At 53.2% G+C, this 15,076-nt stretch overlaps 1 protein-coding gene across 1 annotated transcript in view; it reads right to left on the bottom strand.

Moving 5' to 3' along the window:
- The window catches only part of ZMAT4 (zinc finger matrin-type 4), a 69,842-nt gene extending 56,393 nt beyond the window's left edge, over positions 1 to 13,449 (bottom strand). The window contains exon 1 of the mRNA XM_086627981.1: positions 13,348 to 13,449. Within this exon, the coding sequence (XP_086484107.1) occupies positions 13,348 to 13,449 (102 nt within the window). The remainder of the gene's footprint in view (positions 1 to 13,347) is intronic.
- Between the last annotated feature and the right edge of the window lie 1,627 nt (positions 13,450 to 15,076).

Here is a 15,076-nt window from a genome sequence, read left to right as displayed (position 1 = left end):
TATCAGACCATTTCCATAGCGAGAGAGACTGAAAAAATCCGGGTTGTTTAGCTTCAGGCGGAGACAGGGCGGCATCGTGAGGGATCAGACACGCACACGCGAACAGAAATCCACTGTTCCTGCGCTTGCAGAAGAATAAAGGGGTGTAAAACCTCACTCTCTAAGAAACGAGCCCACTGACACCTGCCAAAGGGTTGAAAGAAATTTCTCCCATGGGTCAATTATCAGATAATTGCACATTATGAAATCTCACACCCTCCTCATGCGCAGCTGGTGCCGGCCCTGCAGAGAGCGGATACGGACCACGTGGAGCCCGAGCCCGAGCCCCTGCTCCTCTTGACCATTTCTAAGGTGGGGTGAACAGTAAAACCCTCCAGACGGCCACAGAAATGGGGGGGTTTGTGCTCCGTGTTCAGCAGCGCCGGCGAGGGAGAGCCCAGACTGGACCTGATGTTCCCCGCAGCAGACACCAACCCAGGAGCCGTGGCACCGCCGCCCGGGCGTTCGGCTTTCCCGCATCCTGCCACCACCACAGGCGAGGGGCTGACCACAGACCGGTCGCACACGTGTCCCACCACCAGCACTGGTCAGCAGCCCCAGAACCCGCTCTGCTCCCTCTGCCCAGCGCGGCGAGCGGCCGTGGCACCGGCAAAACTCCCCGTGTGCTTCTCGCGCTCCCTCCCAAGAGAGGCGCCGAGGGGACAACTGCTTTTCAAACACTATTCGTATCACAGGAACGTTCTCAGAGGATTTGTATTTTGGAGAGGGATCAGGGAGAGCTGAGAGATGCTGGGAGGAGACCCCTCCCGCAGGGGACGCACCGGGCAGCGACAGTGGGTCCAGCGCTGCCTTTGGGCACGACCAGCACTCACCAGCCAGTGAGAATGGGAGAGACAGAGACGGACACAAACCTTCCAACCACTGATGTACAACAGCCCTGCTCTTCCAGCAGATGTAGGGGGGCAAAATGCTGCAACCACTAAATACCTGCGCCCGGAGCCCGGCCGTGCGCGGCTGCTATTATTATGCAAATGTTTTCTCTGGATCTCCATTTCTGATTGCCTCACAGAACAACGGCACAGTAATATTATAATTGCAGATCACAGATTTGCAATTTTAAAATATTAAATTATCATTAGCATGTTCTGGAACATTCTTTTTCCTGTGGTGTGAATCTGGAGCTAAATTTGCAGGGAGCTATATTTGTATGCATAAATGTGACTGTGCAATAATTTTTTTTAATGGAGCAAATCAGTCAAGATAAATAATGTCAAATATCTTTCCCTAACTTATCTTCCTGCACGTATTTAGAAAACGTGACCTGCTGCAGTCAGAGCTAAGTGCAGGAAACCCCAAAAGCTTCAGCTTTTATCAGTGATCAGCAGTCCAGGCAGCGATGGTGTAATTAAGAAATGATAAAATAAACGTTTGATATGCAAAGGACAGATGTGTGTATCTGTCTCAGGGTCTGGTGGCACCTCTGCCCTCAGCAATGCTGGGCGGGTTTTGCCTGGCGAAGGGTCGCACGCCGGGACTCCCTGCCGCGGGCAGAGTGGGGGGACGCCGGCGACGGGGCCCTTTCCCACGCTGCGGTCACACGGGGCCAGGGATGCGACGAGCCCCCGCGGCTGCTCGCGCCGCGCGCTTTGGATGGAGGAGAGTCCAAGGCGCCATAAAGGCGCCGCGGGCAGAGCCCTCCAGCGTGACACCTCTACCAGGTACTTACAGCCCCCGGAGCACCCTCCAGCCTCACGGCGTCCTCCCCGCAGGGACCAGCTCTTCCACCGGGTGAGCTGATCCAGCCTTCACGGAGCCTAATCGCACACAGCCGCAGCCTGCCGATTCACAGGTTAAAAGTTTGGGATTTTTGCTGGGTTTTTTGGTAATACAAAAAGGAAAGATTTTAACACCAGTAATCATTTCCAGCGTTCTTTTCCACAGCACTCCGCTGTGCCATAAACGATGTCCAAATGTCTGCATTAACAGGCAGCGAAGCCTCAGCCTTCGGTAAAACACCTCTCACCTTTATTAAGGCATTTGCTGGGATTTATGAAAGCTGAGGTAAAGAAGTAACTTATGTTTGGCATAACTTAAAACTGCACGGCTCCTTATGCAGCCTTATTATCCTGAGGGTATAAAAGCGGAGCTTACAATCCTCCCGGCCTCGGCAAGTCCGCAGCGCGGATCTCATTCCCTCCGAGGGAGCAGAGGTAGCACAGCCCATTTGTCACCCACTTTATCTCTGGTATTTTCTACATTTACATGTGTATTTATCATCCCAACGCCACGGCAAGAGCAAAGTGATTATTCTCAGCGTGCTGCTGGCAAACAGCTCTGCGGGTTTATCTTTTCCCCTTCACAGAGCAACTGGAAATCTGCAGCTCCGAGGCGTGAGAAGGGCCAGAGCCAGGGAGGGGGTGGCACAGCCCCGTGGGCAGCACCGCCGCTGTGCCAGAGGATCTCGCTGCACTCCTGAGCCCCACCAGGCACTGCCATCCCCATCAGAGGTCCTGCACGTTCGAAGGAGCTCCGGAAGACCAGGATGAAATGGGATCAGGGCACATCCAGCTCTCATTTTGATCTGTCTCACCGCATGCAGAAGCCTTAGAAAAGACAAAACCTTGACACCTCTGTAGATCCACGGTCTGGAACACCACTGCTGCCTTTGGAGGCACCCGCCTGTTCATCAACAGCCACCACAATTTCATCATAGGGTGCACCAAGAGAGTATTTCTGTGCCTGTGAATATTTCTTTTGTAGCTTTACAAAGCGTTACGCCAAAGGCATTTTCACTTGAATTCTCTGTCTCTAGTGTCTGGAAACAACTCCTTCAGAAGGTGGGGACTCTGGCTTAACGCTATATGCTTCAAACACAACGTGCTCTATGCAGGGAGAGGGGTGAAGCTTAGAAAGAGCCTGTTTTCACGCAGCAACTGCAGACTTCTGCATTGCGAGCTCATGCGCTGCTGTAAGAAGGCTCATCAATAAAAGTAAATAAATGGATCATTTCTATCTATATCAAATCTACTTCAATACAGAGGATTGTGGCAGAGGCAGTGCCAGAGCTCTGGCAATTCAACCCTGAAACATAAAAGGGCAAAGCAGAGCTAAATTGTGCTATGAAATGCAATTTGATTTTGCATAAATCAAGTTTTGCAGCACACTCTGCCCAGAGCGAGCAGCAGCGCGGCGAGAGGAGACAATCGCGTCTCTGTGCAGCGGCAGCAGCTGGTGGGACCCCGGGAGCCACCGACGAGCTGAGCTCAGCCGCCTGCAGTGGCCCCGGGATCTGCTCCCGCTTTGCTCCGCTGATTTCAGCCGACCTGACAGTCTAAAACATTTCACTGTCTTGCGAGGGACTTCTCCCAGTACCCCCGACCCCCTCACCGGGTTCAAATCCACCGTTCCCGCTGCCTTCCCCATGCTGCGCTCGCATCTGATCCCATTTCTCTGTTCCCCGTAGCTCCCTTCATCATCTGCTCGTTCACCTCTGCGGGCAGCGCTGTGTTCGCAGCAGCTCTGCCTCTCCCCCCCCTTCTCCAGCCAAAGACCCCAGACCCACTGCACCGCAGGATGCGCGGCCGTGCCGAGCGCGGGTGGGAGATGAAGGAACGAACTGTAATGGCAGCCCCAACGGCTGAGTCTTCTCTTAGTTTGTAATAAATTCTTTTTCAGGAGCCTGCTGGTTGGATTTTCATCCTTTTAGTGTGCACCATGTCAATTTTTTTGTATGCAGTTTCTTAATTAAATTGCCATGAAACATGCAGTCATACGATTACTCAAACTTTATTACCTGTATTGGCCCTACTAGAAATCTCATCAAAAGAGAGAAAGTCATCTCGGCCAGACCCAGTTCTCTCAGCCTCAGGCACAACACCAACTGCATCGCCCTCCTGGGGCTACGCACGCGTGTCCCTTGCCAGGGCTGGTTTTGCGCAGGAGCCATGCGGAGCCGGGAGGGCTCCGCTCCCCGCAGTCAGCCCCCGGCGCTGCCGTGCCCGGCTCCGCACTCGCCTTCCTCCTAGAAACTCCCTCCACTTCCCGAGTCCCACGCGGGCTCCAAGGGACGATGCCAAGCGCGTGCCCAGAGCTTCTCAAGTGCTGGCAAGTTACTGGACCTGCTGACTCAAAAACCAACGTTCTGGATTTCATAATCGCTGTCTAACTTGAAATTTCTACTGGAAAAGAACCAATTTATTCCTCACTCTGTGATATAACAACATCCTCTGCTTTTTTTTAAATAGAGGACAGAAGTATTTTCGGCAAACGCCGTCCCTTTTTTGCCTCCTCTGCCCACACAACCAGCAAACGCTATTGTCGAGGTCCCTGTTGTCACCACGAACTCCCGTCTGTTATTCCAGACGCTGCTGGGTGCCAATGTCCTTTTTCTCCCTTTGAAATTTTTGCAAAGCCTCATTTATAATTTATGGTCATTTCTATCCACTTCCCCTTATTCCTCCGTGAGTTAATTTTTTAAAAAGTGTCTGCTCATGCTCGTGACTTTCTGGGCACACAGAGACGCGTCCATAATTCCCCACTGCAGCTGAATTTTCACCCCCGTGAAACCAGCTTCTTGAAAGCAACAGGCAGACACGTTACCAGCTGGGACATCGATTTGCTTACACATAAAGGCAATTACTGCTGATCTGTTCAGCGAAGCAACCACTAGCTCGTTTCATTTTCTCCAAACCCGTGACCGTTCCTCCGTGCTCGCCACGCTGACCCTGGACGCGGATCCCCTCACCGGGGGCACCGACAGCCTCACGAGACGGTGCACGTGGCCAGGAGCCATCTGCAGGCCCCAGCACTTCTCCCAAATCCTGATCACTGCAATTTTAAAAACACAAAAACAAGACTCCAGAAGCCCCAAGTAAAACCCACAGCAGCGACCTGCAGCACCCAAAGGCAGCGACGCGCAGGGGTAGGGGGGGCTGCCGCGGCTGCCGCTCCGCAATCCCACGGGGTCGAACTGCCGAGCCCAAGCCTGACAGCTCTAATTATCCTCAACATTGTTGTTCCTTCCGTCCCCTTCATAAGGGAAAAGCCTCACCCGCTAGACCCTCCTCTGCAGTGTGAGCTCAGAGCTGCTGCCACCCCACGAGATGCATTTCCTGCAGGAGAGCTCAGAAACACCCTTTGCCATCCACCTGCCTCCTGCCGCGCTCCAAACATCACAGCTCCAAAGGGCCATAGAGGGCTCACGCCGACAGCCCCGTGAGAACAGAAAAGGTTTCTAAACTGTGCGTGTTCAAGGGAAAGGAAGACACGACCTTTGAGTTTCTCCCCTTGGCGCAGTGCCCATCACACAGGCAGAGCAGGTGGGTGGCACCAGTACCCTGCCCGGCTGGGCACCGTGGGTACCCGCCACAGCATATCCCCCACGGCTGGAGCACCAACCCAGGACCCAGCCCGGCTCATCCAGACGGATCCGGGCTTGGCTCCGCAGCTCCCGCGTGACAGGCACCCGCAGGCCTCCCGAACAGCCCGGCATGAGCTTCTGTCTCAGGAGTTGCGGTTTCAGCTACGTGATCTTTAACTTCACCCCTTCCTCTATTGATTCTGACTGTAGTCAAAGTATCTCCTGTCCTACACACCGCTGTGCGCACGGCGGAGAGGAAAACAACTCTCTTACGGCCGTTGCCCGAGCAGCACGGCACGAGCATTGGGGCTTGGCACCCGGCTCGGAGCCTCCTGGTGCCCTGAGGGCCTGTCCCAGCACCCAGCGTCGCCCGCGGGCTCCTGTTCCTCCCCAACGGCACCCAAGTCCCTCCTCGCCTCACGTCCTCGCATGTCTCCTGCAGGCGGATGTCACACCTAAGCTAATGCAACCACAGATTTACTTTTCCATCAATGTTTAGGGATTTTTTCCAGGCAGTGCACCTCCCTGTGAACATGCCAAGGGAAAGGGGACTCGGGGGACGGAGTGAATGGGGTGGGAACCTCCGAAACATGCTCCACACAGCAAGCTAAATCCTGCTGTTTGCCCGCAGCCAACCGACATCAGCAGCCGCAGCTCAGGTGTCTCAGCTCTGCCGACGGGCACCAATGCTCACGGCACGGGTGAACGCCACGGCTGGTACAGAAGTGTCACCCTGGCACCGAGTGGGAAATGCAGGAGTTAACACAAACGTACCATCTCCTCCGCACGCGAGTCGCCAGCACCGGCTCCGCAGAGCAGCACCAGCAGCTCCGCCGTTGTGCCCGTTCTGTCCTTACGTGCTCGACACAAACCACTCGTACAGCGCGTCGGTGCCAGTCACCGAGCACCCGCTCAGCCCCAGCGTGCACGTGGGCGGGTTCTGTCACAACACACGACAGTGACTGAAGACTCCGATTTCAAACACCTGGAACCCAAACCCAAACACGGGTTGCGGGTCTAAAGTATTAAAGGAAAACAAGAGCCAATATCGGGAACAAATCGGTGCCCTCCTGCGCATCGGGAGCAGAAAGGGGCTGCTGCAGGGAGCGCTCCCGGGGCCGGCTCGGCCATGGCAGTGCCATCGTTGGGCAGCAGGGCGACATCTCATCGCTTTCGCTGCATGTAGGCATGTTAACGTGACATCCCTTGTGCCTCCCCGTTACCACTGACCTCGGGGTCTCATCCCTGGTGGGTTTTACCGCAGTTCTACAAGTACCTTTGAACTTCAGCTATTTTTAGCCAGAAATGGGGTCTCTGCACAGAGGTCCCTGGGAAGGGACCTGCACAAGAGGGCTTTATCTGCTCTGCTGTTGCTATGAGCAATAGGTGTTGACACTGGGAGTGCATTAAAAATAACGTTTAGCCATTGACGTTGACAACAGCGCAGTACCACGGAGCCTTGGAAAGTACCGTTTAATCCACGCTGGTCTCAGGCAGCACCCTGCGATCCCGCTGCCAACGCTGCCCTGTGAGCCTGTGCTTCCTGTGTGCAGAGAAGGGCAGAGGCAGCACCTCACCACGAAACACTGACACCCACCTCTCTCTCTCATATACGATGCGTGACCACGTTTATCTCAACATATTTTAATTGCTGCTGTTAAGCTCTACATGACCTGGGTACCAAGGCAACCTGCAGAAGGTCTCTAGGTGCGCTCACAAAAATCAGAACACTGAACCACAAAAAAGCTTTCTTTAGCCTGATTTTTTTCTCTCCCCAAGCCAAGGTTCTCCTACCAAACACCAGCACAATGTGCAGAATAACAGCAATGAGCACCCACTAAAAGCTACACAGCACCCACACACCACGGCAGGGCAGGTGCTCAGCTGTGGGGAAGGACACAGAACAACAGGTAGGACACCTCCTCCTCCATCCCCTCAAGTATTTACAGGTTACTCTCAGCAAAGCACAACAAACCCTGGCAGGTGAGTGGCAGCAATGGCAGAACACACGAGAGAGGACACTGCTAGCAGACGTTAGCGTTCCCTTCGCTAACAGCCAACATCAGCAGCTCCCTGACACACGAGCCCTGCACAGCCGTATTTCCAGCTGAGCCATGTCCTTTCTGCTCCTCCATCCTGGAAACGCCTGCAGCACCTCGCGCGGGGAGCTGGTACTAGATGCAGAATATTCCAGCTCCCTGTGTTCCAGTGCAGCCTTTATTTTGTTAAATAGAGTATGTGCTCTTCCACTGCATTAATATTTCAGACACAGGATTGCCTTTCTGAGCACACACATCTTGATCCTTAAGGCACTAATGTGCCAATAGTAAACAGTGTTTACTATTCCTACAGACAAGCCGTCATTTTATGCAGTTTCCCAGTGAAGGAGGGCTCAACTGGAATCAGATTAACCCGAGCACCACTCCAGCCCCACGCAGACACGGAGTATTGATGAGGCTGTCAATACCACTCACCCGCTTCACTCCGGAGACAGGGTGAGAAATTCCAGAGAGCACTCAGCTCCAGAGACGAGCCAAAGGGCACAGCACTTTATTTGTTCTCCCCAGTTTCCTCTGCATTTGAATTTTAATACACTTTGCCTCTGCCCTCCCCCTGCCACTCAGGTCCACCGCAAGCGTTTAAGCATCGTTCCTTCATCTCTCAAGGTGAACCAGCGAGAGCACATTTGCACAACACCATCCTGGGCTTCTCTTCCTGCAGACCCGCTGCGTTCCTTCATTTTAAATGAAAAACCAAAGCACCGTCTGAACACCTGAAGCAATAAAGATTACAATGGAGAAATGTATTATGGCAGCCTAAGGAGCAAATGTGGTGATGAATATGCAACTCAGGGCGGAATCTGAGAGCAACTTTGCATATGTGGTAATTTTCCTGCAGGATTTTCAAGGAGAAACTTGAAAATAAATGGTAATATCTTCCTAATGGCTGTAAACACTTCTATATAGAGATGAGGACTTGGAGCTAACTAAGAAAACTTGGCTTTTTAAATTTATGGAGCATCTCACCAAAGTGATTGATACAACCCCTCTCAAAGACAGAGCTGGAAAGAAGCATTAAATTACGGGTGATCCACAGAGTATCCAGCAGCAAAGAGGCTTCCCACTCCAGAGAAAGGCGAGATACAGAAACACAGAAAAGGTAAAACTCATCTCTGGGGCACAGACTTTCAATCCCATTGCAGCAACTACAGAACATTTTATTTTTCTTCTCCTGTTCAGCAAGTGGCACCGGCCACTTCCCAAATCACCGGTGCCCTCTGACCCTCCCCGGTTCCCCCAGACCTTCCCGGTGCAGAGGGCAGCAGCCGGTGCTGAGCGCATTAAGCAGTTGGTGAAGCGGCCACAGGGCTGCGAGAGCTTCTGGTCGCAGGGCAGCGGCCTCGGTTTTTTCCCCGGGATCCCTCCGAGGGGTGAAAGGCGCTTGGACCGCGACGCTGCGCTGATGAAAGCCTCAGGAGCCCGATGCAGACGGAGCTGCCGTAGCACGAAGCACGCGCTGAACCAGCCTCTGCGGCTCCCGTGGCCGCGACGGGGCAGACTCCGGGCAGCTGCCTTCTGGTTTTCCCACCCACAGGTGCCACTCAAAAAACACAAAAATCAATTCCTTCATGTCAAAGCTGTGCTCGAAAGACACACGCTGCCTGCGCCGTCAAAGCACAGCAAAAGGGCTGACGGCTGCGAGACGCTCCCATCTCCGCAGCTGGCACAGAAGGTGCCCCAGGATGAAGGTGCCCATGGACGCAGCCCTCGCTACGCAGCTGACCTGCCCCACCACCACCCACGGCACTGGGAGGAGGTCACTGGAACGGAGCTGCCATGGCACAGCCATGTACATGGCTCCGGCTCCACGTACACCAGCTTGATTCAAGAGCCTCAGAAGGCTGGTCCCAACCTGGTGCAGACCGAGCATCCTGTCTGGAAGGGGTCTGCCATCGTTGCCCCACCCCTGACAGCAGGGGAGGAAACAGCCTCCCTCCCCCAGACAGCACCGCACCTTCGGCCACCGCCGGCACGAACCTGGATCCTGCACCCCCTGCCCTGCTCTGCGGTTCCTCATCTCAGCCGTCCTGCCTCGTCCTGGTTTCTCCCGAGGGGAACGGGAGAGCCAACACACGGGAGGAACACTCAGCACGGCACAGCAAGCGTTTAGCTAGCGGGGTTTCCATCAGGCATCCGTGTTTAGATGCCTCATTCCAGAAGCAGAAATGGGAAGGGAGTTTTCTGATGCTTCAGGGGACAGATTGAGACATTAATTTACCTCAAGAATTAAAACATTCTAACACACGAACTTTTGGGCATTGACAACAACCAGTAAGATCCCTCTCGTCTCACTGCTGCACGGAAGCTCACCAGCATCTTTCAGGCACCCCCCGCAACACTCAGCACCGCAGCACGCAGGGGGCTCGTTACGGTATCGTCTCCTTTGGGCACCTGCACCTTCATCACGAGTCGGCAGCCAAGGCCAGCTACGCAGATCCACGCAGCCCTCGAGTGAATCCTGGACGGGAGAGTGGTACCCGGCAGCTTCACGGGGATGGAACAGAGAGCAAAGGAGCAGCATCAGACAAAGCCAGAGACGTGGTTGCACAAAGCACATAAAACAAGGGCAGTATTTCGCTGTAACGTCAAGTTGGAAGCAAAAACATGCTGCAAACGCTCTGATTCTTTTGTCATTTTTCCACTACACTTGCCCTTGGAAATAATACCACTTAATATTGCGTGACTGACATCAAATTATTTTTTTATTCCTGGTAAAGTAGTGCAGAAGAAGAGTTATTGGTTGATGATTTGGAGAAGGAGACGAGACAGTGATTGGAACTGACTATTCCTGTTTGGCAAGATAAAAACATCCCCCTTTCATACGCTGTTTCCCTCTATTTTCTTACAGAGAAACGTCTTATTTTGCATGCACAAAGGAGCCAAGATTTCAGTGCCTGGCACAAAGGCTGCAGATCTTACTCAGCTGCACTAGAGAGGCAGCAGATACATCCCCTTTCTCCCCAAGCTCTGGCTCATCGAGGGTAAGGGTGTGGCTGATGAAAACCAGCCGTGCCACGGAGGACTGTGCGTCACCAGCACAGCCCACCAGCTGGGATTGCTGGTTTCAGCATGGCCTTCTGCAGGTACCTTCTCTGGCTCCAAGTGCAAGGTCAGCATGTTCATAGCACTCCCACACGCTGCTCCGCGCCCCTCTGTGCTGCTCCTTGGTGCAGCAGAGCCCTGGAGCCCCCACAGCCCCCAGGGCTGCTCCAGCACCGAGGTGCACCAGTGCCCGCAGGCAGCCACACTGGCCCCAGCTGCTCCCTCCTTCCCAAAACCAAAGGACACAAACACCCAGAAGTTTCCCCACGCAGCTCTTCCGACGCCAGCAAGCACTCTGAGCTGGGTGGAAACACTGAACTATTTTGATGTGGCTGCACGACACCAGCATGGAATTTCTGTTCTGCAGTGTCTCACTCTTCCCCATAAAGTTCAAGTCAATTCAAAATGAAAAGTTTGGCTCTGTGCAAAAAGTTCACTGCATTGTGCTTTTACTGTGTGCTTTGATACTGACAGCACTTTTTCTCCCAACCAAAAAGCCGCAACAAAGCAACTTTAGAAGATTAAATGAAAATTATTTGTAGAAAATTTAGTCTTATGAAGTTGATATTTTCCCTATGAAAAAAATAATTTCCGTACTTTTTAATAAGGGAGAAACAGTGACTTTTACATTCCTCAGGCCTCTCAAACCCTGTCCAGCTCACATCGGGAAGGAGCTGGGAGCGCTGCAGAGCGGTTTTCCATTCGCATTTGCAGTCGAAGCACACGGATGCAGGAACCTCCCCTGCAAGGCTCCACGCCGCACCGAGCTGCCAGCAGCCCAAGGCTTTGTGCTTCAGGGGCACAGAGGAAAACACCCGGGCACGGCTCTGCTGTGCCCAGCAAGAGCTCCCGCAAGCACCCCTGCCACCCAGCATCACCTTCTCCCTAAAACCTCAGGGCATTTCCCAGCCCTCTCGCTGTGTCTGCAGGTTTCTTGGGGCCGGGGTACGAGGATGATGCGTGTTACGCTGCAGAGCCGTGCCCAGAACGGACACTCCAAAGCACGGAGCCTCCCTGGAGAGAGTAGAGGCTGCTGCGGGGACACAGCAACGTGCAGCACAGTCGTGGGGCAGAGGCACCTTCAGCCTCTGGGGCCACCAGAGGAGATTCCCTGGCTGGAGACGGACCAGGCCCCCCCCGGCTCCTCTCCCCATCCCTCCGCTCTGCGTTACACAACCCAGCAGGCGCCGTTCGTAATGACATTATTGTGCCGAACGTCTACAGCATCTGCTGGGATTTCACAGGGGATGACAAACGAGCACAACACCTCGCAGCAGAAATACACAACAAAAAACCGTGTTGTTTTCCAGGTCTCAAAAACATCTGCTACGAATTAATGATTCAGCTCGTACCTACGATCACAGGCGCAGAAGAGCAGAGATTGGGGGAGCACCCCATTGCTCACCCGTCACTACTGCTGCGTCTGCGGCATTGCTTCTGCCTCCTGTAGACAGGATCTGGCACCTGCATCGCCCTTTATCAGGATCCGGAAGCTGTCCCTAAAACTGCAGCCTCAGACTGCACCGCGGCAGCCAGGGACCTCTGCTGCACAGCGAGGGAGCCAGAGGAGCCTTTAGAGGAGACATCTGTTTTGGTGAGGTCCTTACGACACGTCAAGTGCCTCACGAGTAAACGTGCGTTACTGTTCGCGTTGTTTATTGACGCAGCGCAGCATCCCCGGATACTGCACATTGATTGAGCTTCTTGTACGTCTCCACTGGCCACACTGAGGCAAATGTCTCCCCTGTGTATCCACTGCTAAGCACTCGAATCAGAGCAAAAGTTGGGGGACACTTGATCATCCAGGCCTCTTAGCACAGACTCTGATTTTGTTGAAGCACTGCGGGCACTGCTAGTCTGAGTGCCTACAAAAGCAGGGGCAAAGCACAGCCGAGCCATGCAGACCGTGAGCTCGCAAGTCCCTCGTCCCTGGGCTCTCCACACGCACCACTTCTCTTCTCCGGAGAGACCGGATCGCATCACGCGTCCTTCCTCCGCACGGCGCCGACAGCACAGCCAGGGAGGACGGTCCCCTGGCTCCCTGCACAATCGGTACCTCGCAAACGGCGAACGACTGCGCTCTAACCCCCGTACACGACCACGGCACAAAGCGATCCTGCCCCCTCCTCTTCAGCTGAGCACCAGGAGAAAGTCCCCGTTCTCCTCTCGGGCTAACGCGAGACAGCCCCTCACCGCAGTGAGGATTTACGCTGCTGCAGAACTGCTCGGTGCGTGTTTCCCACATCCCGGGGAGCACGTGCTGAGACACGGACAGGCAGTGGGTTCCTTTCTTGAAGGATTTCACAGCAGCATATCCCTCAGTAATTTCCTCCCTTATTTAATAGGAACTTATTTAATTTTGTTTTGAAGATAACGCAGTGCTGTTAATTGCTGTTCTAACATGTCTCAAATAATGTATCCTTTCTAATTGTTTATTGCTTGTCTACTTTTAAGTGCTTAAATACATTCACAAATACTAATCTATGCTCTGTACATCAGCGATTCCTACTCAGCAAAGCATAGTATGGCACATTTAATATAAAAACTTTAGCTCATTTTGCTGAACTCTTAATTGATCTCCTTGCTAACTACATTTCTCTGAAAACCAGCTTTCAGTCACATTCAAATCGCAGCCTGACTTTGCAAATTTAGACAGAAGAGAAGAATAGACATGCAGCAGACGATGTTGCAGTGACATCATTTACAGAATAAGATGCCACCAGTAAAAAGTCTTTTGAATCTTGAGTTTTCAGAGAGGAACTTTAAGCACAGCGTAGCTACTTCAGCTACAGCAGCAGCAGCTGATGCCCCTGTAACACACACAGCTGGAAGAAGCCGCGGTGGAGTTACCGGCCACCAGAGCAGAGTTACCAAAGAGCGTCCTACCTCGTAATGGGCCACGCGCTGGGACTCGGATATCAGCTGAGCGCTGCACACTTTGCAGTAACTTTCGGTGAATAACTCCTGGTCGATGTCGGACGATTTCATCTGAGAAGGGAGAAGCAGGATCAGTCACGACAGGCAGGCAGAACAGGACGCGTTTGACCGGGGTCCCTACAGAGACACGGGCAAAGCAACGCTCAAGTCCAGTGGTTCTTGTCACCACGAGGGACCAAACCAGCTTTATGCAGATGCGAACGGGAAACACGGACAGTCCCCACTCTGATTCTACGCCTGCAGTTCGGAGTGCGCAGATTCACGTGTAACCAGCCCGTTCCAAGCATTCCGTCCTTGCCCGCAACAGCTCCCGGCGCTGCTGGAGACCAGGGGTGCTTCTCCGGCACCCCAGGCAGCTGGACACGCGCCTGCGCCCCAGGAGCACCCGTGATTCTCTCCCATGTGTGAGCCACAGCTCTAAGTTGCTGTTCTCCTCCAGCACCTTCCATACCCAGAAACACCACACACACAACCACTACAGTGTACATCACTCATGGCAAGAAACACGCTTCACCATTTGTTACACAACACAAAAGAGCTGATAAAGAGTTTTCTATACAACGCAAACATCATTACAACCTGGAGGAAGGTGGTTTTAGGCTGGAAGGGTGCTGTGCTATATTTCTCAATTCAGACATGGAAGGAAATTGCTTGGGTGATTTACTGGGCTGCGCTGTTCTCCAGCAGCTGTTCAAATGTTTGCGCGTTCCCCACAGCTGTCAGGGAGGACACTCGCACTTCGGAAAACAGCCGAGTGAGCTGGTTCACAGGAATCCTTCGCTTCTCCGCTCACATCTTCCTCCTTGCGCGACTGCGGGTACCCAGCTCTGAACTGATAACCAACGTGTGTACCAGGAAGGTTGAGGCTTATAAAAGACTGAACCCAGGCTGAGCCAGAAACGACCAGAAGCAGCTTCACAATCAGGACATTTGAAAACAAAAAGCCCCAGTGCAACTCGAGAGGGAAATAGAGGCCGATGCATTCTGCCTAGTGCCAAGATGAAGTCCATTAATTCACAATCACAACAAACCTGGGCATAATGAAGACTGATAATAGTTTTTATAGAATTTATTCCACTGATTAGGAAGAAAAACAACATGGAAATAAACAAGTTATGAGAGCTCATCAGCAGAAAAACAACCAGGTGGAGAAAGACCTGCTGGGCTGTGCCGTGAGCTCAGGCGGCACTCACTCTGCCTTGGGGCTGGGGACGTCCCAGAGCTCTTGGACACCACCCTGGGCCAATGGTGCCTGTTCCCCTGGGCTCGGGGAATGCGGCTTTCGGTGCATGTCAGCCCAAGAGCTGCAGAGCTGGAGGTGTTTGCACTGAACCCCAAATGTATTGCCGTTGCACAAGTATTAAGATTCCTGCGTGTTTTACAAAAACAAGCAGCTGAGTCGACACCAGATGCTCCCAGCCTGGAGAGACCCGCTTGCCCCCAGCTCCAGGAAGAGGTTTGTTCGAGTGTCCATGGTCCACCACAGACACAACTCGGAGCTCCTCTGCTCAGTGCCTTTGCTCTCCGACTCTGCAAAGGCACTTGCCTGTTTTCTCTCGCTATCTGCCCAGGTTTAATCTTCCTTTACTCTGTCTAGGGAAATGCTGCATTGAGAAACTTTCAAAGACAACACCAAGACCCTTTTAGGAGTACAAGAGGTGTTGCAAAATTGCATCAA

Source organism: Tauraco erythrolophus, chromosome 29 (assembly GCF_009769465.1).
Source record: "Tauraco erythrolophus isolate bTauEry1 chromosome 29, bTauEry1.pri, whole genome shotgun sequence".
NCBI classification, from domain to species: Eukaryota; Metazoa; Chordata; class Aves; order Musophagiformes; family Musophagidae; genus Tauraco; species Tauraco erythrolophus.
The sequence above is the reverse complement of the archived record's forward strand: the minus strand, read 5'-3'. Positions and strand labels throughout refer to the sequence as shown.